The 26,163-nt window shown below is 40.7% G+C and overlaps 1 protein-coding gene across 1 annotated transcript in view; it reads left to right on the forward strand.

The window, feature by feature from the left end:
• mpp7a (MAGUK p55 scaffold protein 7a) overlaps positions 1-26,163 on the forward strand; it is a gene marked incomplete at its 3' end in the record, with an annotated part of 145,049 nt that overhangs the window by 63,251 nt on the left and 55,635 nt on the right. The window contains exons 4-6 of the mRNA XM_083901285.1: positions 3,609-3,686; positions 12,281-12,361; positions 24,484-24,615. Coding sequence (XP_083757411.1) covers positions 3,609-3,686; positions 12,281-12,361; positions 24,484-24,615 — 291 coding nt within the window. The remainder of the gene's footprint in view (positions 1-3,608; positions 3,687-12,280; positions 12,362-24,483; positions 24,616-26,163) is intronic.

The following is a 26,163-nucleotide window of genomic DNA, read 5'->3' on the forward strand; positions in this document are numbered from 1 at the left end:
TCACTTGCAGGATTGTTCACAAACCACAGCACATTGTCCTGGAACTTTTGCTACAGCCAAGAATTTGCAATTTGACTTGCTGCGACGGGAGAGAAAGCAATTCTACATTTTTCTTCACATGATTCTTGAGTAAACATATCATATCGCGACTATTTCAGTTGTAACCCTGCACGTCTGTCTCTAATGCTCCTTTCTTGTCTCCCTGGCTTGGTATAGTCTGTCTGACTTGGATGGCTTGACAAGGTGTTCTCGGTCCGACCAAAAGATCAGAACCAGGTGGATTAATAGAGGCCTGATACTGGATCTGCTCCAGTGGGTAGGTGCAGAAAAGGGAGTGGGAGAAAGAGCGCCAGCCCAAAACGGTGCGACATTAGGTTTTCTGGGCAGTGGACATTAAACAGAGACCTTGCGCCTCCTTGCAGGACTCAAAAAGAGAAACACTATCCAGTTCTGTGATCTCCAGACCTTTCCTTCTCCTTCCATCAGTGAACCTCTCCATCTATCAAGCTTTCTCTCTTTTGCACGCTCTATCCCTCTTTCTGTGCCAGACTTCTCTTGCTGCAGTGTGTCTGGATTAGTGTTCCTAAGCCATCATTTCTTTTTTTTTTTTTCCCTAGCTATACCTCCATGATAATGCTGACTAGAGGCAGTCATTGTTCTTTCTTTTGCATGTTCACGAAAAGAGCACAAACAAATCTTCACCTTCACCATGGTCATTTGCACTGGTTAGAGCTCGTGTCTGGCGAGGAGGAAGATGGATGAATGTTTTTATTCCAGTTTTCTGGATGTATTCTCATTGACATCAGCTCTTCCCCTGAGTTTGTGTTTGTCTGCATATTTTTCTCTGCGTGTGTTGCTGTGTGTATTTTAAGCACGTGGGATATTTCTGGAAGCAAACACACCGTAGTCTGAGGCCTGTCTGTGGAGACTGGGCACACACTGCTTCTATTGTAGCGTGTTTTTCTTTTCAATCTCTGTGAAGGTGCACATTCATTCATCTTTACCCAGCTTGTGCTTGAGGGACTTCTCCACTCTGAGCTTTGCATGTTTTGAGCCCAGCTCTTCTACGACTGGTATACATACATCGAAGAAGCAGAACATTTCTCATCAGTTGAGCTTCAGAGTCCCAGTCTTTGATTCGGCCGCGTGTGCCGGAGCCGCACTCCAGTTTATGCTAAGCCATCCCTGGCTGTAGTACACTGCTTCTCACTGTTTTAAATTCCAGGCCACTTTTGCTGTTTGCCAGCAGCTCTGCTGGCTCATCAAGGGGACAGAGAACGCGTTATGCAAAAAGTGGGGTAATGGCTTTAAAATACATTGCTGCATCATAGACAGGCACTTGGCAAGTATTTTGAATTATAAATAAAAGGCATGTCAATTTTGAATTTGCTCATAGAGCAAAGGAGAAATTCCACAGTAACTAAGTAAGCTGAGGTGATGGAGCAGCAACTACCTAAGCAGATGTCATTGTACTGTGGTATGTTGGAGCGCCAAAGTCACTGGTATCCTGTCTCATTTGTTTCATCTGTTTTCTTAAGAAGATATTTGGGACAGATGAAGTAACTGGAGCTGCCTGCCTATCCTTTTATAGCCTGTATAGACTGTAGAAGATCACACAGAAGAACATAGCACAGGGTGGAGTTGTTGGGACTTCATGAACACCACTCTTCAAATATGAAGTTGCTATGTGAAAGTAAACACATGAAAATTTCCAGGAATTGCCCGAGAGTGGCAGGCTGACATTTAACACCATGAAAGATGAGGTTTGCTGTCAACAGTTAAGAACCACTCCTTGCTTCCTCAAAGTTTTATCTAATTCTCCAGCTTTATCACTACTTTTTGTTGTAAGTTCCTGCACTTTTTTTTCTTCATTCACATCTAAGCTGTCTTGTACCAGCGTCCTCAAGTGACAGGTTTTCCTGTGGTCTACAGCTAAGCTGAGCAGCCATCAGGCTTTCAACAGATTACATCCACGACACGGCTAATGCACCATGTTTTATTGCTGAGTAATGCCGGCTTTGCACAGGATTTGAACCTCTAAGCTGTCTTTGAAACATGGTTGCTCTTTTGGCCAAGGTACTCTTCAATCGGGTTGTGATTTATCACCGGAGACTGTGGGGATAAGTCATACTGAAAAGGCAATCTGTTCAAGGCCAACACGTGAACTAGAATTCTGATGGCCGGTCGCACATCTGCACAGACATTGACGTACTTAAGCCTTTTAAAAAATAATAATAATAAAAAAAATAAAAATAAAAAATCAGAAATTGCATTATAGTGTCATGATTTATGTGTCAGGATTCAGCTTCTCTGTAGGTCATCAATGACCACTTTAAACAAAAGAACTCCCCTACGCAGGTTGCATTTATTTTCACTATTCATCATCGGTGCTTTACCAAATGTTATTGCCAAAAATCCCACTCCACCGAGCGTTCACAGTATACACTCTCTCTAGTTGTCTGTGTCGTGAGCAGAAAAACATTTGTTTAACAGTCTTACAACAGATGTTTTAATTACGAACAGCATCTGTAGCTGCTCACAATGTGACAGCAAACAAACTGCTTTTCTTGTCAATTTCCATCCTACTGAATAATCTTTCATGGCAAATTGTCACTGCTCCATCTGTGTGTGTGTGTTTATGTCGGGGTATGTGTGTGTTTGCATATGTGTTTAAGCTCCCACATGTGTGCATTTGGCCCTCTAGGTTAGACTACAGACTAGCTGGCTCAGGTCTTTCTGTCATTCTCTACCCAGCCAGAGGGCCTTCTGTTCCGCCATTGTGCTGGAATGCTTTCTGGGACATCCAGCTGGATCTCCCGGCTCAGGGCCCAGCTATCAGTCAGACCTGTGGCCCAGCTTCCCTTCAACAAGCTGGGCTAAGGAGAGACTCAGGAGCGTCTTTTTTTGAGGATAGTCACCCCCGTCTGTTCTCAGATGGGACCTGACAACAGCCTGTAGGCTGTCAGCGCATTCCTGCACAGCTGCTCTTAAATCACATATGGGATGGTTGTAGTGTTGTGTGTGTGTGTGTGTCTAGGCTGGGGCACGAGTGTGCAACTGTGTTGGACTGCGCGTGCGTGGGCACAAGTGTGTATAAATTATTCCATCTTTGTTTTTGAGTGATGAAGTGTTTCTGTGTGTGTAAACGAGTAAACGTTAACACATGACTCGGGCCTACTTTCCATTTCAGTAACTCTCCCGAGGTGCGGCTTTGACTCTCAACATTGTGCAGTCGCAGTGTTGAGTCTGATAAGGAAATGTTTAGCCAATTTAACCAGACTGTTGAAATGATTTGGAATCCTTACCAGGCCATTGGGGCATATCCAATGCACGGTGGAAAGCCGGAGTGTTTGCATAACTACAGGGCGAGCTGAAATACTTAGATGTTCTGCTGTGCTTTGTTGATGGAGTCTTGTGTGAAAGATCTGTGTGCGCTGAAAGTGCGACTGGTTTTTGTTTGGATCTAGCAGAGGTGTAAGATGATGCTGACCATGTTTTCTTACACGTGTGCTTTGTGTGCTCACACATATCTGTATTTGTTCAGGTCTGCAGGCCAGTGTTGAACCCCCTCATCTCATGCTCTTTTTCTTACTGACGTGTCTTTTCAGATCCACGAATGTCTGCAGCACTATGAGGAGAGCAAACCCACTGCCGTCCATGACAACACTGCAGCTCTGGCCCATGAAGTGAGTTATTTGTTTAATAAAGGCTTCTTTTCATCTGGGTGTTAACTGATGTGTTGATTATTTTATCGATGAATGAGTTTTTCGGTATGTAAAATACAGAAAATTTGATAATGTTGAAGTTGTGTTTCCCAAACCTATAACTGTGGAAGGTTGGTTACTTTGACAGATGAATGTTGTGTATGTGGAATTGTCTAAAACTGATTAGGACACAGGGATTGGCAAAGACAATAACACTTATTAATAATCTATGTCTGACCTTCTCTATCAGGATGTAACAGTGCTGTGTTTAGAGCTGAAATAATTAATCAATTTCTAAATTGCTAAATCGATTAATCGATTTGAAGCTTGTTTCATGATTAAAACAAGATTTCTGTTGTTCCTGCTACTTAAATGTCAATATTTTCTGGTTTCTTTGCTCCATTATAACAAAGTGAATCATTTTGGTTGGTGGACAAAAACAAGACATTTGAGAACATCAACATTTCCAGGTTTGACAAACACTAATCGGCATTTTTTTTTTTTTTACATTTTCTGACATTTTATGGATCAAATGATTACTCGGATTAATCTAGAAAATAATCAACATATTAATCGATTATGAAAATAATTGTTAGTTGCAGCTCTAGCTGTGTTGCATTATATTAACTTAATCCTTCGACTGATTGCTTACTAATCAAAACCATTTGCTTACAAAAATTGCTTTCAAGCCTATAGCAACATTTCCAGAGTGACAGTCCTTTGAAGTAAAACTTGTAATGCAACTGAAACACAAGGTTTTAATAATAAGGGAGATTAAGCTCAGTAAAATTGATTTCATAGACCATAGGTTTGTAAATTGTACTCTCAGTTTTTGGTCTCTGTTAGTAGAGTAGTTGATAACATATTCTCATATCTACATTTTTCACTCAAAGTCACATTTGGTATTTTCCTCCTTGCATTCACTTACTTGCTGGGTTTGGAACCTTGCTTGAAATGACTTCAAAATCAGATAGATTCAGCTTAGTTGTGCAGACCGATTGCAGAAATGTCAGCTTTTCTTTATTGGGGTGACTGTAACACAGAGTACAGTCACACGTACTTACCAATAACACACGCTCCTCGTCGGTTGCATAACAGACACAAATGTTCTGGAGTGAACTCTGAACTGGGTGTGGAACAAAATAAAGTTTTTTAATGACCTGTTTCATTGATTTAATGTTAAGTTTATACTGAAATATATAAGTGCACTGCATTGCAGGCACAAAATGCAGATTGAAGAGACAGACCATAAATCTTGTGCATCATTTGTTATTGTTAAACTGTTATATTTTATCAGATGGAGGAAAAAGTACACCAGCCAAATCTATTGGCCAAAAGAATCAGGATAATATATCAACCATCGGGTGCTCTGATTACAAGTGATTGTCATCAGCCAGAGAATAAAAACGTATTGGTCAACGTCTCCTTTACACTCACCGCCCACTCAGCCCAAACACCTAACCATAGACTACCTATGCAAAGTCAAACTGATCATTTATAGTTGACCTGAAGGTGGATGGGAACACCATGATGACAGAGGCAGACAAATTACAAATGATTGAGTCCCATCATATAAACAGAAGTCATGGTAGTAGGAGGCGTCTCATGAAATGTTTAGTTTCGGAGAGGAAGCACCGCTGCAGCATCGCATGTTGCGTGCAGTTCTTCTCCATCGCTTAACCTGTTAATTAGAAGCCATCTCATAGACAATAATAGAATCCAATCGGTCCACTGGTGATGGTTTTCTTCCATTGGCCCAACTGCTCTCCTCAAGCTGTGAAAGATATTTAGTATGATTTATTGCACGGACGTCCAGTATGCTGACATTTGTTACAGTGTTGTTCATCTGTGATATTTATCGCAGCCACGTGTCCACATAATTATGCAATGACACACACACGCGCATGCACACACACACACCTGTGTAAACCCAAGAACCAGCCTGGCATGGTTTGTGGAGAGGAGGAAAAGCCCTTTTACTGGTGTGTGGTTTTGTTTGAAATCCCCGGCTCTGTTTATTGTAATCAAAGTGCCTCCGACTATTCCACCCCTTCTTAAGAACCCACAGCCATACATCATCCTAATTAGTACTGAGTCAAGAACGAGGGGCTGAGGTTCTTGCAGTCGTTTGGGGTAAAGCCAGAGCAGGAGAGTCCAGAGTGTCCTGAGTCTGTCATGAAAGAAAGTCCGTCTTGTGGTCTAGAGTGGTTTTCCGGACCGTGCAGGCCACAAGTGTCTGAGCAGGAGCCAGAACGTTCCATCTTGGAAGGTTTACACTCACTAATACAGATGACGGCAGTCCCAGTTCTCCCTGGACCCGTAACCAAATCAGGCTGAATGAACGTTAATCACAACATTCTCGTGAATACATTTGATTGTTCTTTTTCGTTTTTTTGTGGGCTTGTTCCATCTTTCTGTTAGTAGTGGAAAAGGACACTTGCCAAAAAAGATAACGCTAGAATTACAATAGTAGCAGACAACACACTGTGAAATAACACTCTTGTTTCTCTTGCCTAAGACTTGATCTGCCCTCCAAGTTCATGGCAAGAGTCCATAGACCATTAAAGAGACCCCCCAACAATCAGCTTCCATTTTCCCTCCTCCTTACAGATTTTCTCTCTCCTTCTTTTTGTCAAATTACAGACTTTCAAATGTATGCTTCCTGGTAAATGCCCCGCAAAGCGTCTCCCTGGGATTATCATGTATCGGGATAAAGCCCAGAGATGGTGTATCAAAGCCTCTCAGAGCACACTGCTATCCAGAGCCCCCCCCCCCCTCCTTCCTTGGCTAGGCCAAAAAACTGAAAATCCCCCAACCTGCAGCTTTGCACTGTATTTTTAAAGCGGATAGTTTTTCACCCGTGTCACCGCTCCAAATGTACGCACTTGAAGTGGTGTTTGAGGACTGCAATGCAATGAGAGAGATCTACAGTTAGATGAAATTCATTTGGGGCTAGGGTTACGGGTAATGGAGGCTTAATTTATTGCCTAACATAAAATGACACTTCAACCCTTGTCTGCCCTCGGCTGCACTGTCTAGCACACCCAGCAGGTGACTGCTACCACTCCAAATAACTTGATATGATTGATAATGGGCCCAGGCAATAGATGCTGTATTACATACTTATTAACATGTCAGTGACGCATACACATGTTCATTGATGTACACACAGACATTTATAAAACCACACTCGCTCTCCTTCCTTGGTTCATTAAGAGTGAAATAGAAACTCTCGGAAGTCTCAGTGTGGATTGAAAAACACCAGATAACAGTAATTCAAATGGGTGAATCAGGCTCACACATGTGCGAGCTCTGTGTAAGTTAAAAACATGTCACAACAAGACCTTTTTTTCCCCAAAAAACAGTGCCGATTGCTTTGAGTTAAACTGTCTTTCTTTGTATCCTCCTCCCTTCAAAACACCTTTTCACTCTCCTGGCAAACTTCCTAACATCTTTAGATTAACCAAGCAGCTGCTGGTGCTGTGGACGACCACTGGGTGCCATTGGAGAGCACTGATCTGCAATGTATACCCTAATAGGGAACACACACACACACACTACAGTACATGCAGCATCTAGTGTCACTGATATATTTATTCACATATTAGTTTTTTTAATGTATGTTTGATAAAGCCCATGCTGCAGATATGCCTTTAAGTCAAACACATTAGTGATATTATAAATGTATTTACACAAGGACCCTTTTAAAATATGTATTTGGACTGAAATCACTTTGAGAAATGAGAGATGCTCACTCCCTTTATAATTTGAATATCTGCATGGGACACATTCATGTATTCATTATTTCCTTTTTAGTTTTATTCTTCTAAGAGTGTAAAAGCCAAGATGTTAACCGTGACATATAAAGATTTTTTATTGAATAATACGAAAATATCTTTGACCATAACTCAGTGAAATCGAATCATTATTTGTGCGTTATATCCATCTGATGAAGGTCTTACTTTTGTGTAACTAAAGGTTAATATATTTCAATAGATTGAAAAAAAAAAAAAAAAACTATTAAAAAAGATCAGTTTAATAACTTGAAAAGTTGTGATGGCTTTACTTGTTAAGGGTCAAGGCTGCTATGACATTTAACAAATGAAATACAAATAATCCCAGAGGGGAGAAGCATCATTTTTTTACCCCCTCCCTCACTTTCTGTGATGTCTGAGGATGGAAAATGTGACTCTAAGATAGAGACCTGATGGTACGAGAGCAGTGCAGACAACGATGTCCCATCTGCCGTCCACGCTGAGTTATGGGACGAGGTGTTTTAATAGGACAATATGAGGGAGTGGAAATGTACTTTTCTCCGTCCTTTCCTGCTGTAAACAGTATGGTGATGAGATGATGGATAAATGCTGCATCAGAGCAAGAGATGCTCCCTCACTAAAGACCCTCACTCTGACTCAACTCTGGTTTTTTTTCTTATTTCTCCTCATCTCTTCTTCTCTTTCTCTCTGACACACCAATCACCCCCTCTCTGACCTGGCTCTTTCAGACTCAGCTTGTTTTCTCTGTGCATATTTAATGAAGTGAAGTTAATGCAGTGATGAATGAGTGTAGTGCTTGAGAAACCTTGACCACTGTGACTATTCAATTTCTCTTTTTCTGTGCTTCTATCCTGTGGGAGATAAATGGAAATATTACAGACACTGCACACATGTACACACACACATACCTGTAGGTTTAAACTGTTTTGTTTTTTTTCACCAGTGGGAATGTGTTGAATTGGCATTCACTCCAGGGTCAAATGACGATGATGGTTTTTATCAGCTTTTATCTGCATCAGTGGGAATGTAAAACCCAGTGGGTTCAGGTATCATTTATTTCATCAATTGGACCATACCATATAAACAGAGACAGAGGTAAAATATGCAAAATAGTAACAACTATAATAACCTAGGCACTTAGCTAGAGCTGAAACGATTAATCGATGAATCGATTATTAATCGATGAATCGATTATTAATCGATTACTAAATTAATTGGCAACTATTTTGATAATCGATAATCGGTTTTAAGCTTTTTTTCATGATTAAAACAAGATTTCTGATTGTTTTAGCTTCTTAAATATGAATATTTTCTTGGTTTCTTTGCTGAAAACTGAATCATTTTGGTTTGTGGACAAAACAAGACATTCGAGAACATCATAATTTGACAGCTTTGACACACACTGATCAACGTTTTTTAACATTTTCTGACATTTTATGGACCAAGCGATTCATCGATTAATCGACAAAATAATCGACGGATTAATCAATTATGAAAATAATCGTTAGTTGCAGCTCTACACTGAGCAATTTTTTCTTCATAAAAATGGCAGAACAACCACTTGCAGTGAATGTGTAGATTGTGCTTTTTAGTGGCTTCACCCATTATAAAAATTATACCCATTATAAAAAGTTGGGTGTGAAATAGGTGATGCCCACGAACACAATCATTAGTCATAGCAGGGGTTCTTGGTGTTTTTGCAGATACCAATATTATGCTGATAATATTGTGCATCCCTTAAGACAAAAAAATAAGCTCTGGAGAAAGTTTGCGATGATGAAGTACGCAAGCTTAAATGCTGACATGTTAGCGACAGTCAGCTATCTTAAATGCTAACACGTAAGCAATAAAGTCTGCTTGCTTAGCAGAAGTGAGAGCGATCAAACAACCCTAATTCAAATAAAAATGTTATGGTTTTAAGACCCCCTATACAGTGATTTGAAGCATGTCGTGGCTTCCTCGAAACTACAACGTACATAATTTTGAAAAAAAAAAAAAAGAAAATCCCTCATTTTGTAAAAAGATATATATATTATTTGTTTACTCTGTTTCTGCTGGGCCGACTTGTTGCTGGTTTAGCAGTGGCAGAATAATGCAAATATTCTCCTCTGTTGGTAAACTGACACGTACGGCATCCTCCCTAACCTCACTCTGACCCTCAGGTCTGCCCTTACCACTGCCTCACCTCTGTTGCCTTATTCCCAAACCACTGCCATCATTACTCACACAGCTGTAGGTTTTTCCAGCCTCTGTCATCTTCTGCTGGAGCAACAAACTTATAGGAGAACACTGTGTTTGCAGGTTTTGATGTTCACCTTATGGCCCCCAAAATGATGCATGTGTGTTTCGTGTTTCTTTGTTACACTTCACCATGCAAAGACTTTAAAGACTGCGATATTATGTGTTGGTTAAAGTTATCCAGCATTAAAGGTGCAGGACCTGGACCTTTTGTGATGAAGATGGTTTGGTTTTATTATCTGACTTTCAGATTTATCAGTCATGGTTTAAACTATTGAATGGTGTCCCATTGTTGATTTTTTTTTGTTAGATATTCAACGTCTAATGATGTATACAATACATAGCATCTTATTTGAGGTCAAGCTTAATCAATGAATCTATTGGGCCAGTATATCAGCCAGTGTTTTAGTAACAAAAACTCTCTGCAACTAATGATTATTTTATAATGGATTAATTTGTCAATTATTTTCCCGATTAATTGCTTAGTTGTTTGGTCCATTAAATTTAAGAAAATGATGATCTGTGGTTCTAAAATGTCTTGATTTGTCCACAAACCAAACTTAATTGGTTAAAAATTAGTTATCGTCAATGCATAATTGATTATTCGTTACAGACCTCTTCCAATAATTAAAAAAAGTAATAATAATATAATATAATATAATAATATGATGAAAGCAACTCCTGCAGATGTGACTTGATTATGTATGAATTCATTTATGAAAACAAGTATTTTCCTGTTTCTTAAATATTGTCTCCCTTTTAAGACCCCTATTAAACCTCTTTTATCATTTATCAGTTCAGTCATATGTAATTCAAAATGTCTATCACAGTTTTCTCTCATCTAAGGGCTCATGTTCATCAGAATTTAGCCCAAGCAACAATCCAAAACACTGCAATTTCATCTGATTTAATTTTCATTTGAATGTGCCTCAGCTGATACAAGTACATTTGTTGGAGTAAAGGCTGTTTACGTGACTTGGACACATATGCTGACATGCCACACATGCAACAGAAGAAACATGGCTGTGAATGTGCGATAGCTTTCTCCTCTGACCCTCTGCATGTGTGTCTTTGCCCTTTTGTGTTCAGTGACTTAAACTGATCTCATTCAAACACAAGCAGGTCTTTGTGTGGGACACTGATCCTCTCCACATCCAGTAGCATCCATTAAGACCATCCATAAATCAGAGTGCAGACAGAGGAGTGTGGCCTGGCCTGCAGAAGCAGACATTCATCATGAATGTAGTATTATTGCTCATTTCCCACTGCTCACAGCTCACATCTCACAGGAATTAACTCATTTCTATAGAACAATGATTTCGCTGGATACAAAATCAAATCAAAAGAAAGGTGGCAACAAATAAGCATTCTGGGGCCCATGACAAGGGGAGATTTTGCCTCCCACTACAATGCACCTGATTAAGTACCTTCTCATTTCCTGTGTGATGGTCCCCTGTTGCTTTTTGGCTGCCTGAACGCACAAGTACAGCCAGTACCCTGAAGCGTACAACTGTTCTTTTAGCATGAGCCTTCGATGGCTTACGTCGATCCAACATATTCCCCTCACAGGGAGGAATAGTTCCTTGTCTTCTCAAAATAAGAGATTCAGCTGTGTAACTCGAGTCAATAGTTTAAAATAACACACAGGGGAAAAGGCCTGAGTGAACTGAAAACTTTTAAAACTTGACATTTTCATAACCTTTATAGGCAGCTATGGCAGTTTGATGTGTAGGGAAAAACTTGGGTGGGAACATGTAAAACAACAGTGCTTTCCTATTTTCCAATTGGTGCTTCGATTCAACACCCCTAACATTCAAATGATCCTGGGATACTAAACTGTTTCTAGGTTTGTAGATCTAAAGTAGATAGATAAAGGTAGATTTAAAGCTCTATGCATCTCCTCAAACATTGCATTTAAATATAGGTTAGCTTTGCTATTCCTGAGCAGAACTTTGTTTTGTGTAGATGCTATGTTATAAAAATGGTGCAAGGTTTCATAGTTAATTTATTAATAAACATCAATGTTTTATCACACTCTGTTGTACATCTTGACCATAAATGCAGCAAGGACAATTCTGCTCAGGATGTCATCTCCCTGTATTAAGTCTCTATACTGTCAATTTTATTGGCCTTTTGGAAAAGAAAGCAACATTCAGATCATCCGCTACTTAAATTCTGACGAGGACAGTTCAGGAGAGGACTCGGCAGGTGATGTCTTGTTCGAAAAGGCAAAAACACCTCTTCTTGCTCACACAATTAAAACAAAATAGATGGAATACAACATGCTGTATTTACTGAACTGCATGAAGCATAAAGTATGCACATGCACAGATGGAGCTACACTGTCATATTCACAAAATGTGTAAAAGTAAATTTTGGTGCATGATATATACAGTATATAGCATTTCAATACAAGTATATGCAATAAATAGATGAATTAATCTTAAAGTACTGATTTAGATATTTGTTTTTTTTTTTTCCTTTCCACATGTTAAATAGGACTTTCCTTATATTGCGCTTCATAAATGCATGTGTTTGAGCAATCTGTCTTCTCCTCTTTAGTTGTCTGAGGAGCTGGAAGGGAAACCGGCCAATGGAGAAATCAAAGAACTTCTCAAACTACTGGCCAAACCCCACGTCAAGGTGAGTTTGGCTCCTGATATATTTTTTCTTACATTGTAGTCATTCTCTTGAATTTATGTATACTTTTTTTTTCTACTGTCTGTGGACGTTATCAGTGTTGTCTTAAAAAAAAAGCAGCAACAAAAAATGTATTTGCCATATAACTACAGTACAGACACTGTTCATATAGTTCTGGCATTAAAGTTATATAATTGTCAAGCTTTACTCAAAATAATACAGCTGTTAAATTCAGGCCAATGCCTTTTATGTGTCCATACATTCATGCTTGGAGGCTTTTTCAGGTTTGTCAACCATGCTAAATCTATTGAATGTGATATCCGAGTAGGGTCTTTTTCTAAATTTACACAACATTCACTTTGATATAGGGAAGAACTATATGTAATATGGTGGTCAAAGGTAGAGGTAAGTGTAACCACATAAAACATGTTTTTGGCCTTGGGAACACTGTAAACACCCTTACATTTAGTACAGACATTGATGGATTTTATTTTATTTTTACAGTGACCACACAAATGTTTGGCCATAATTTGAATATTCCGCAAATCATTAATATGGACAAACTTGTATTAAGCCTGACTAGTTGGTGAAGGCACGCAACCAAAAGACACTCATTTCGGTCTTCTTGGCTGCAGATGTTGGTCTCGTTAGCCAGAAGCAGACAGCGATAAAATAAATGTACACCTTTTTATTTTCAAATGCAAACCTCTGGTTATCCATCAAGCCCTCCAGGTGTTTCAGCCAGACAGAGCTGTCTTGATGATGGCGAGACAGAAATAGAGTTAGGCTGCCTCATTTTTAAAACTCTGTCATCATGATTATTTGGATTTTGCCAGAAACATCAGCTCACCGTGAAGTCCTCTCTCATAATACACACGTCTTTGGTGCATGATGTATACTGTAAATGTGCGATGTCTCTCAACGTCAGCAAAAGATGGACAGAGCCTTTTCGTCCATAATTTACATTCATCACTGCAGAGCTTACGATGACGAACAAAATGGAGCAACACCACCAGAAAAAAATACGGGGGCAGTTTAGTGTCAATAGTCAGTCAGTCAGGAAAATGATGAAGAAGAGTCTATGTGGGCATTTAAAAATGGTAGAATGTTTGGAATTGCATTTCCTGTCTATTTTTGTTCAAGCGCAATAAGGGCGCTTTCACACCACTAGTTTGATTATTTGATCCGCACCAGGCAATACAATTGTTATTATGTAACATATGACTCCAGTGTGGTCCGCTTTCACACCAGCAAATGAACCAAAACAATGTGTATGTATCTTCCGGTAGAAAAGCGCCAATTTTGACTCACTATGGAGCAACGCGTTCGCAGATTGCTACTTGCTCTGATCTTCGTTTATTACATTCTCTGTATTGGCCATTTTTGGCAAAATATCCAATTTGAGAATGAGTCGCGGCTGCATCTGGAGAACAATGTGCTGATGCACTGGAGTCGGCGAAGACGTATAGCGCATCATTTCAGGCAGAGGAGAAGCGCTATTTTCATGAATGTGGTCGTGCTAACTATGAGACGAAGATTGCTCCAAAGACCTACAAGGTAGGCTATGTCCATGGCATTTACTGCAGAATGTGGTTTGGACCCGAGTTCGCATTCTCACCAGAGGGACCGCACCAGAGTCTGACATTTGGTGCGGAGTCAAGCGGACCAAGACCACCTCTTTTTGGCGGTCTCGGTCTGCTTGATTTGGTGCGATTGATGCTTTCACACCAACGAAAACGAAACGAACTAGAGTTTTTGGTTCGAATGGATCGTTTGGTGCGCACCAACTGCTGTTGGTGTGACAGCGCCCTAAAATACCCTCTTCATTGTTCGCCATGTCTGTTGATGCTTTCAACTTGGCACTGGCGGCTGCCCTCTCGAGACAGTATTGCGTAACGTCCATACAACGTAAAAGACACTTGGTAGTTTGTAGGGAGTATACAGTAAATGGGCCTTAACTGAATCCATTACATTTCGCCAGCAACCAACCCACGGTCCCACATAGCAATGCTGCATAATGTTGGACACACACTCAAGAAGACACACTCACACAGCTGCTTTCCTGAAGACAAATGGTTGACATTTATCACAGTCTTGCTCTCCTACTTAGTTACGTACAGACACTGTGACCTCCTTTGTCTCTGTCAGGCCTGAAATGAAATGCAGCAGCGAACGATCACTGCCTCTGCCATGAAGCATGCCTGTGTCAGAAATGCAGCATTTATCATCACGGTTGTTCTTACAGTGATGGTATTTGGCGTGACAAAAATGGTCAATCCATCAAAGCACTGAGCTTGTGAAGGTCGTTTGTGTTGAAGATTGGTATTGATGAAGCGAGAAGAGGTCGTGGTTTGGACGTGGGACCAGGGGGTCAGATGTAAATACACACACATACACGGACAAAAGTGTCCATTAAAATTCATATTTAAAGGGGCTATATTTAAGATATGTAAAACGTCAGCATTTAAGTATTTAAAAATAGGCTGCAATATATACTGCAGTACAAATAGCCCCCTCTCTTTCCTTTTTATGAACATTTAACATTAAAAATGTTAAAATGTGACAGTGAATTCAGAAACAATTCAGAAAATGCAACACTGACCGCCTGTGAATCATGATATCCATTGTATATCCACCAACGTCCACAAGACCTTTTAGGTTTGGTAAAGTTTGTTTTTTTCAATACAAAGCAGCTCACTGTATTTGACTAAATCTCTTATAGCAGCGCAGACTTCAAGGTGCTACCAACTTCATTATTGGGAGTGGTGTGTGTGAGTGGTGACGAGATCAACAGAGTTTGTGGCATGTAAATCAAAGTCATTTTACATATCCTTAATCATCCTTTTATGACTCACTGCAATACATTTCTTACTTACATTTACTTTAATGCTAGAGTTAGTGTGGGAAAGCTACAAGAAGCTGGCTTCTCATAGGATCTCTTTGCACAGTCCAACAACATGCAGTGGTTAATTGGACACTTTAAATTGAAAATAAGTGTGAATGTGAGCGTGAATATGTTGGACATGTGATGGACTGGTACCCCGACTTTTGCCATAGTCCAACGAGAATTGGCTCCATCTCATATGGAGTGGTAGACAATGACCCACCACCACATGGTTTGTGACTGGAGCTGTATATTTCTGGCAGCATCCTTAGCTTTTTGTGAATATTCTGGGCACCTTAATGACAAATTATTATGCCGTCAATCAGACAAATTGTGAAGGATACCATTTAAAGAAAAAAAAATAAAATTATTCGTTAATTAATGGATATCAGGATGTGAAATAATAGTTTCACTATTTCAAATAATATAAACAATGTTTTAAGACATTACAAAGCTAAGCTTTATGACTTCTGAGCTAAAAGAAAACACATTGGTACCAAGCCTTCTCTATTTTTTTTCCTGGTTTCTCTATTCCATGCTGTTGCTCTCCTGTCTCACCACCTCCACACACCACTCAGCCGACCTCAGCTCCAGTGCGGAATCGGGTCAGCCAAACAATTCTACAAGAAACAATGGAAAATATTTGACTACTTCTTCCTCATTGCTGGCTGTGCACCTCAGCAGATGTCATAAGCACAGAAGTAACAGGAGGACAGGAATCTGCTCATCAAAGCACTGCTATATAAAGTGCTGCAACAAGTCAAAAACACTCGCAAGGGTAAAATATGAAAAAAGAAGTCGAAACTCAAGAGTGCAAAGAGAACAGGAGTCTGCTGAAATTCAGCTTTTGTGTTTAATAAAGTTATTCCTTATGTAGTTTTCAAAGTTGAACCAATACTACTCAACATAAGTGATGGAAATGAAATAGCTTTCTTAGATAAGTGATCTGCACGTGTTTACACACTTCCACATTTTCTCAACTCCATGACCTCCCCTCTTTTTGTTGGTTAAAGTCCATCCCCAGGTTTTGAGCACGCGAACCTTAAACCACCGAGCTAAATTCTCCTGCTGCCTTTAGTGGGAACACTGGGTCAACAATGATTGGTTCCAGCGTCTTGGTTTGGAGAGCTTTTTATTGTACCATACTGAGGTATGGAGGCTCTTGCCATTTACTTGTCATTGTTTCTCAAACTGGAGAACTGCAGAATGTGGGCGTCAAAAATGAAACACTACAACTTTTCTTTGTTTCTGTCTCCATCTGTCCTCCAGGGCACTTGACACCATACCAGCCAGGTCCAGTGTAAATCACAGGGCCTGGACTGTAAAACACAAGCAGATGGCTGTTGCCTTTGAATGGCGTCTCTGTGCGATAGTAACTGTATCACTCTTAATTATGGCTTAAATTATCCATTTCTAGGGTGGGGATATAAATCAGGTTCTTAAAATCTTCTGTCTCCTTTTCTCTTCCTTTCTGTTTCTTGCAGTCGACTTTCATTTACGATTTGCACTTGAAAAAACAACTTTCAACCGTATTAGCCCCCCTCAACAAGACTAATACTGACAGTGATGAAAGTGCCAATTATGATCGCTGGCTGTTTCTGCCAGAGTGCGTGGTAAGTGTACAGCTGCATTTGTGCTTGCAGAATGTGTTTGACTCAGGGTGGTGCATGCTGAGTTTCAAGGTTTAGAGAGGGGGGGGGGGGTGTCAGTGTCATATCGCAGCTGGCCTACAGCATTGCCTCCAATGCAGGGTCCCACCCACTTGCACAGGGAGAGCAGTTACCTTGCACAGAACCTGCGCTGCCAGCTAAAAAACGAGTGGGCTATTGACAGGGCCAGGAGGCTTTAATGAGAGGCCAAGGCCATGGAATGTACGGCAGGTTTATTTTGTCAAGCACAGTGATCTGTTTTTCTAGGATCCCTATTATACCTAATGAACACAAACACACGAAAACCGAGAAAGGACAGGATGCCTGGAAAACAAGGGTGGTTTAGCTTCCCTTCATCTCTCTTTCCGCCTCTCACTCTCCATCAACTTTCCTCCGAGCTGCAGGGCCTGCACAAGTACATAACTCCAAATTTGATTAGGCAGTTAATCCACCAACAGTGAGGCATGATAACTAGACCCACCAACTCGCATCAGCCCAGAAAGAAAGCCTCCATACATACTGTGTTGTGTAAAACATACATACCTGTGTAGTATTCCATGTCAGTGGTCACCAGCCAGGGCATGTACCATGTGCTCTCTATTAGTGCAGAGCTGTTATTGCTACTTTCCAGAGAGTTTTCACAAGGAATTAGCTGTGGCTCTGTTACAGGTTGTTAGGCACAGCCATGGGGGAGAATGTGGCGGCAGAGAGCATTGCCAGATTTAAGGAAGTGCCATCAGTAAGAGGACACTCAATGGTCAGGATATTAGGGCTGATGGATAGAGTTCAGAGGAAACAGCAACTGGCAGTTTAGTGGAGGAAAGGTCAAGGTTAGCGTGAGGAGGAAATATGAATGCAGGGATGGAGCTGAATAACATTTTGAATCAAAAATGTTCCTTACCTTGCAACTTTTGATTCTGCTGTGAGATAGAAAGGTACCTCTGATTTAAGTCATATGGTACTTTTCCGCTATGGTCCCAGCTCGCCTCGACTCGCCTTGGCACGCCACGGCACAGTTTAGGTTGGTTTTCCAACTCAACGTGGGCAGAGTCATCACTGCTCGGCTGCACGGCTTTGTTGTAAACATGACACACACAAATGAGTGCCTAGTGTCTTGTAAAGCAGTTGTTTTCAGTGTAACTGAATCATTAGAATCAGTTAATCAAAAATATTTGTTCAGTATTTCCTCCATGACCAGAGCACAGACTCTGATGGTCACTGGACTGAAATACAGCGGCATGGTTTGTGATGCTGCTCGTCGGTCACATTCAGCAGTGCTGTCGCTAAATACACCAGAATCCTCTGCTAAATATTGAGATTTTAGACATGTCTCTGGTAATCGTTTAACTGGTAATCGATTAACCCATGTTTTCTGATGGTTAAAGCTTTTTTAATTACAGTTCAGCATTGTTCTTGATTCTTGTGTCAGACATCTCTTCCTGTGACGACACTCTGGCCAATCAGTGATCGGCAGTCTGACTACTTCAAGCATACCTACTCAGCTCGCTTGGAAACTCGCCAGAGCAGGTACTAAAACAAGTACTATGCTCGCCGAAACACAACATAACCGTGCCAAGGTTAGGCGAGTCGAGCCGGTGGAAACACGCCATTACAACAACAACAACAGTACAGACAAAATATTTGAATTAAAAAAAATCTTTTGCAGACTGCAAATCATGTTTATGTTTTGAAATCATGTTTTGGCATGTGGCGCCACCTACCGCCGTCTACCAATCATTGCAGTCAGTAGAGTCTCAGTTGCCGAGCAACCACGGGTTGCCAGTTACGTCAAAAAATGAAACAGAGAAGAACACGGTATTTTGAATTTGAATGTAGTAACCGTTTTTGGCCACATTCTTACATATGGCACCTTTAAGATACAATGTTTCCCTGTTCTCAAGCTGACATGGTCACTTTTCTCGTTTGGTCGTCTAACAGTGCACAATCAAATGTTTTTCAGTTTACTGTGATACAAAACAGAGGAAAGCAGCAAAGCCTCATATTTCTTTTTGCTGGATCCAACAAATCTTTGACATTTAAGTGACATCTGTTGCTTGATTTATGACTCGAACAGTTGAGTTCAGGCTGAGGTTTTCTCACACAAATTGAAATCAGACAAAGTGTCATAGAAATATCAATTTATATCAACCATTTGAGCACTATTTCATTTTCTAGGAGTTAATGCAGCACAGCATAAAACTGTTGTAATTCTGATTCAAGGGCATCTGGCCTGCAAGGGTAAATCCTACCCTGCTGTGGAGCTGATGGATGCCAAGCTGACCCACAGATGCAACGTGACTGACAAATACCTATATATTATTTCTATCATACCAATCTAGCTTCCAATTAAAATTTAATCAAATTATTACTGACCAGTTTTCATAAGAAATGTGAAGTCATCTGAACCAATGCCAACAGATACATGTTCTTGTTCCTCTATAGAAGAAAAACAAAAACACGGTAAAGAAAAAGAACAGGTGGTCAGAATCTGAATATTTTATGGCATTAAATCAAGTGTTGCCTCCATTCACTCATTTTACCACTGTTGTATGTTTACATGTGAGGATCAGAATGCATGTAACATTACTGATCTCATCACAACATGCTGCCCGAACATCATTTATGTGTTTATATTGAGCACTAGCCGTCATTCAGTTTGCTTTTATTGTTTTCATCTGCAAACAGTTTGGGTTTTCAGCGTTCCAAGACAATATTTCATAACCATAATGAGAGTATCCCTAGATATAGTCTACACAACAAAAGTGTGTGTCTTTGTATGGTGCAGACGAAAGCCAGGAACACTTTGTTAGTTCTTTTCTGAGAAATGTACGAACTGATGCTGGGAAGATTTTGGGAAAAATCCATTAAAGATAAAACTGAAGAAGAGCAAACAAGAAAAAGAGAAAGGATTAATGGCGTTTGAGAGAAGTTTGGACAAGATGACAAAGAAAATAAAATAAATTCAGGGGGAAAAGAAAAAGTAAGAGGAAAAATGTGTAATTATATTTGTGTTCTGGGATTTAGATTTCTCCTTTTTTTTCTTTCATGTTTTGTCTCGTCTACAGGATTAGTTAAGAGTAAGAACCTTGATTAAAATGACGGTATTAGATTAAGGGTAAAAGTTGATATCCAAAGGAATATATATATATATTTGTTTTTTGATTACCATCTCAGTGGAGATTTAGATCTCCTTTCTCAGACTTCTCTCTGGGGCGCTAACAAGAACAGATCAGTCAGCATGTTAGAAGAGGCGCTCTGAGCCTCTCTCTTTTCTAGATAGCCATGGTCAAACACAGGTAAGGGAATGTAGCCTATACTGTAGCTTGGAAATATCTGCAAAATCTGGAAAATTATCGCTCAGTGTTGAAATGAGCGTTCTTTTAGGTTCCCTCAGCGTTTCCTTTACTGCTTTCCCGTAACAACAACCGACACAAGTCTTTAGCGACAGACATGGACAATTAGGGCCAATTCCAATTCCTATCTTAACCCTCAGTCTTAACCCTCAAGCTCAACCCTTATCTTAACTGGCCCTCAAAACCAAATGTTGAGGGTTATTCTGTCACTTAGAAATGCAGATACGTCTTCAGACTGTGGGGGGCAGAATAACGCGAAAAGCTGCGTCCAGTCTGTCAACTCCAAAAAAGAAGAAGAAGAACACATTTACGTCACGATTATTTATTACGATCCGTTTGTCAGTCAAGTTATTAGGTTGTCAGTTAGTTATAAGATGATACTCATACAAATACCACAACCACGGACATATTCAGCTGACAGTTACCACACACCACGGCTTATTGAAAAGTAAACGATAGCAAACGATCGCTTGTCCTTACCGGCTATTGACAAAAAATAAATATTACGCAACAATGACGTCAGTAATCCATAATATGGGCCTAAACTAAGATAATACAATGGTTTTCATCATTTTTATATCTCTATTAACAAAGAAAATACTCTGTATCGCACTCGCTTCGCTGCTTTCGACGCCATCTTTCTTATGTGAAAACACGCAATGCATTCTGGGTAGCCCTTGCTCCCAAGGGTGGTCTCGAAAAATCTCAATATTGAGGGCGATACAGCCCTTAAACTTGCCCCTCAACTTAATTTTTCTGAGAATCGGGACAGCACTTGCACTAGAGGGAGCGCGCATTTTTGAGATTGAGGGTTAAGCAAAGAATTGGAATTCACCATTAAAGTCTCTTGAAACTTTCCTGTCCTATACCTGTAGAATGTTCTTACAAAGCGTGCACCATCATAGTCTGTAGTTGATTGTGTTTGTTAGTCACCGTCTTAATGTAGCTGTTTCATCTCCAGCTGTCAATTGTATAACTGCATCAACAGCTTTATCAAATTCATCCAACATCAAAATGAAGAAAGGCAGAACAGATATCAATACACATACAAAAGGAGACAGAAAGATAAACTGATCAAGAAACGCTGGCTCGACGACAGTGTATGGTTGGTTACCATGAAGATGACTGAAACCTTCCATTGGAGCATATATTGAAAACATCGTGCAACTCATTAAGTTTTGTCAAGCAACAATTATCAAAACTCTGAGCAATGAAGTATAAACCAGGCTTAACTGTGACATCACCAAATTATGGAGGTGCTGACAGCTTGTTTACAGGCACAGTTTCTCACCACCATCTGTGTGTATTTCTATTTTGATAGTTTCAAATTTTATTTCGCTGTAGTCTGGGTGAAACCAACCGAGTCTTCCAGCGATTTGATTTCGCTCTGTAGACACGTCTGGCAAGGACGTCGTTTTGGCCAACTTCCGACTCTCCTAAAAAAGGGAACCAATCACAAACCCCTGGCATGGTAGAGGAGGGCTTAACACGATGACAAAAGAGAACTGCCGTCGAGCAGCTTTTGTTCACATCCAACATGGTGACCACCGAAGAGCAGCTGTTTCCATTTTAAACAACATTCTCCACAGAGCTCCCCCAGGCAAAAAAATGACATTATTAGATTGCCATCCCTCTTAGAAAACTACAACAACCACACGTTTTCCGTCACTTTGCATATGTCATCTGGATCATTGGTCTGACTGGCTGTAGGTCTGTCCAGTTGCGTACAGAGACATTTTAATCTACGTTGTCCGGCCTTGCCTCTTGCAAGTGGTTGGTGACTTCACCCTTTCCAGACCCTTTCCAATCTCAAATGAGATTGAGATGCATTGTCTGGCATTAGCCAGGCTAATTTAGCAGTAAAAAAATTAGAATTAGAAGCTATATGGAGAATAAGTCAGTTCTGTTTAATACTTTCTTAAAGGGTAACTAAAACTAAATACCCTTTGCTGAGGCTAACCCTGCCCATGGCCTGATTTTGAAAAAGAAGCAGGCTGAGAGCTGAGTGATGGAGAGGAGAAGGAAGGAGGGAGAGTGGGGATCAGTGCAGGAGGTGTGGTCTGGTACTGATTTCTGACACCGAGTTGCAGCTTTCTAAAAAGGTGCCCCTGCATCCAGTGGTGAAGACGGATCCATTAAAGTGAGGAGGAGTCTGGGACTGCTGTTTGACTGCTCATTAGTAGATACACATCGTAGTACACAAAGCGATCATTAGCAGCCTCTAGCTGTCATAATGTATCCACTGGACACGTAAATCCTCTGAGGCTGGAAGTTTGTGTAGAACTCTGTGCTGCACTGTGCAGCCAAGAATAGAACACTTTGCGGACTTATGCTCTTCCGGATACTATTGCCCTCGCCTGCATTCTCGCGTTTTGTAATGAACAAAGCGGAGCCTCGCGAGACAATAATTCCAGGAACGTGTCATTGTGACTAGGGCTGTAATCAACCAAAGAAACTCTTTACATTTTACAGCCCTAGCGCCTGCAGTTATAAAACCAATCAACGATTATTAGACTAAAACATTGAAATATGCTAATAATTCTGATATATTCATACTCAAAACGGACAGAGCAACCTTAGCTTAGCGTTTTTAAATGATATGCATGTTTGTAGTAGAGCTGTGAAAAGCAAACTGTTGCTTGCAAAGTTTGCATTCCACTTTTTTACCATCATATACTTTTGAAAAATGCTGCCATGTCTGTCGCTCATGAGCCACGGAGCGACAACAACCCACTGGGCTGGACTAAACCAAAATAGAGGATAACAAGGGGGGTGTTCTCTGGAGACAGGCTGTTACCTGTGAAGCATGGGTGCCGTAAAACACCCCTGTTAGCATGTGGTACTTTCCTCCTAATGAAATTCACCATAACATTTTTTTTTAAATTTTGTCGACCAATCACAATTTTGGTTGAGCCAGAGCGTGTCGACCAGTCGACTTTGACGTTAAAGCCCTAATTGTGACGTCACAATGAGTGTGAAAGTCAAAACCGCATGTTTTATCTCCTGTACTTAGACTGAGGTGGACCACAAAAACATGAGCGAGTCATCTTTTTTCACACTTCGCCTACTCATAGGGCCTCCAGAGTCCCAAATATAAGTATTAAAATGATTAAAAAGTTGATTTTGTGTAATATGTCTCCTTTAATGTACAATATGAAGTGTTAATATTGATAGAAATTTTGGTTTAAACAAAAAAGTTACTTGTTGACAAACCAGAATTGCCCTTTAAAGTTGCAGCCAGGGCAAAAGGAAAAAAATAGAAACAAGTTCTGACAAGTATAGAAGATAAACTGTTTGTGTATCTGTGTGTAATGTGTGTGCCGATCTGTTTGTCTGTCAGTGGATCTCAGCCGCAGAGACCCAGTTCTGTCTCCTCCACTCATCTGCTCCCAGTTAGCAACATCTTGAACACTGTACTGCAGCATGCTCCCATGTCATAAAACACACAGCTCCTCTTCTCACCATATCATTCTCTCCGTCTCTCTCCTTCTCCCCATCTTGCTCTCTCACTCTCTCTCTCCCTCTACTTTTTGTCTTGCACATGAGTTGGAAGATGTTTTTCTCGCCCTCCCCCTTCAACCACGGAAAAAGCTGCACGCGTCCAGCTGCATCTCGGTGCGGACATGGAGTTGTTAAATAGTTTGAAAAATGAATGTCTCAATGGCATCATTCTTGTCTGTGTCCCGTCTCTTTTTTATGTCTGCTTGTGAACGTGTGAAATATCTGAAGCGGCTGAGAACTTCATTACTTTGAGTTTGCCGCTGTAAAGCGCAGAGCATCACCTTGCGCTAGAAATGATTGGTACCAAAAACAGTGGCCAGAGCCCCCCCCCCATCACCACCACTACCACAAATTCACCTTCACTTGCAGTTCCTCGTGGACATTGGTCCAGTTCGAGTACAGGTTGCCTTTAATCAGCGAGATGTATGGAAAGGGGAGCTTGAGCCTAATGGCAATTACTGCATTTAGCTACAAATACTGGCTCTGAATGTTCTCAAATCCATCACTCTGTACTTGAGGGAGACTCCCAATTCACAGCCATCCTCCATACACTCTCTGCATTTCCTCTGCTCTATTAAGAATAAAGAAATGATGGATTTACCTTTTAATAGAACGTACTGCTCTACTTTGTTTTGCTAATTATACCAGGGTAAAACTAAGTCCTAATTGGTTTTGATTGATAACCCTTGCCTATTGTTTCTTCCCCCCATCAATCCCTATATTTCCCCCATGCTCTAGAGTCTTCTGATGGTCCATGATACGGTTGCCCAGAAGAGTTATGACCCTGAACTACCTCCACTGCCTGATGACCTTGACGATGATGAGGATTCAGTGAAAATCATTAGACTGGTCAAGAACAAGGAGCCTCTTGTAAGTACCTTTGTTAGTCATCTGGAGAAATCACGTATGATTTGTACACTGTTGTTTTCAGAAGATCCCAGAAGATTTGGGGGGGGGGGGTTGAACAGTTAATATTATGTGCACCTTTTTCACCCAAAGCGATGTGAAGATGCATACTCTGAGCCACAGTTTTCCTGGATTGAGTCAGAGAAAGCCGGGGGCCTTTTGCTGCTTATTGTTCCCCTTCTCTTTACTACTATCAACTTTCAGTAAAACTACAGATTTATCATCAGGTTTTTCATTATTTATGGTGAATGGCTTAAAATCCTGTCGTAAAATCCTGTTATACTTTTCTGGTTCACTGATCCCTCAATTTCATAAAAACCTTGTGTATCAAAGCACTATCCACACCACAGGTCAAGCCAATACCATAAATGCTTTTGCTTTTGAGGTACTTGCTTGTGGGAATCCAACCCACAACCTTGAAGTTGTAAGCACACCAAAGCTAACCACAATTGCCCTGCTCTTGGCCATGAGTATTTTCAGCCAGTCTAGGCTTGGTGTCTGTGAACGGCTTCCTTTTCTATCCCTGGTCAGTGTTGCTCTCTTATTGTAACGTGCCTCTCGTGCCCATGCTCCTCAGACGTCGTCCCAGTCATCAAAAACCACCCGTCTGGGTAGAACCAGGGCCCTAAGTGTGCAGGAGCGACATCTTGGCTGGAATTTTCATTTTCACCTCCCCCCTCTACATCCTGGGTGTCTGAACTGTTAGATGAATGCCATACCATGCATTCCCTGGTCTTGTCAGCTGGTAACCACACCAAACTCAGTTTGTACCGGTTTCAGTGACACTGAATGCTTTTATTTAAATACATTTGTTTGTGGCTGTCTTACATGCTAATACTATTCGTTCCTTTGTTGTGAGTTTATGATTCTTGGGGTCTCCTCTCAGTCATTTCACTCAAAGTCACTCATATTCCTCATATCCTGGCATCATACTGAGCGTAAAGGAGCATTGAGAGCAGCAGTTTCCAAACACTGGGTTAGGGCCTACAGTTGGGTCACTAGATATATTGTTTTGGGTCCCGAAACAATTATTGTGATTTGGGTCACGATACTTTGCCATCTTAAAAAAAGTGAGCCCTCATAAAAGGAAATAGAAGTGTTTTATTTATAGTAATTTATTTATTAGGCAATTTTTAGAGCCAATCCCTATGTTAAATCCAGTAGCAACATTGCCAGTAGCAATGCATTTAAACAATGTTTAAATGCATAGAAATCCCAAAAAATGTAAACATTAGTCTTGTCAGTTTTTGAATGTTTAAATTCAGAAATTTCACGTTATACCTTTAACTGACTTCCGTGTGAAGATCAACTTCTCAACTCCTCAGTGGATTGAGAAATCTCAATCTGTAATCGTTTCACTTTGTTTTGTGCCGTGGCCCTGCCCACCTTCGATCTATGCCGGACATGCTCTGGCCCTAGCCGCCTCTATTTTCTCTTTGTGGTTTTCACCCTGACCACCACCTTGGCTCCAGGCCGGCGCCTCTCACCACACCCTGGGGAAAGGAGAACACA

Source organism: Microchirus variegatus (assembly GCF_963457635.1).
Source record: "Microchirus variegatus genome assembly, chromosome: 15".
Lineage (NCBI taxonomy): Eukaryota > Metazoa > Chordata > Actinopteri > Pleuronectiformes > Soleidae > Microchirus > Microchirus variegatus.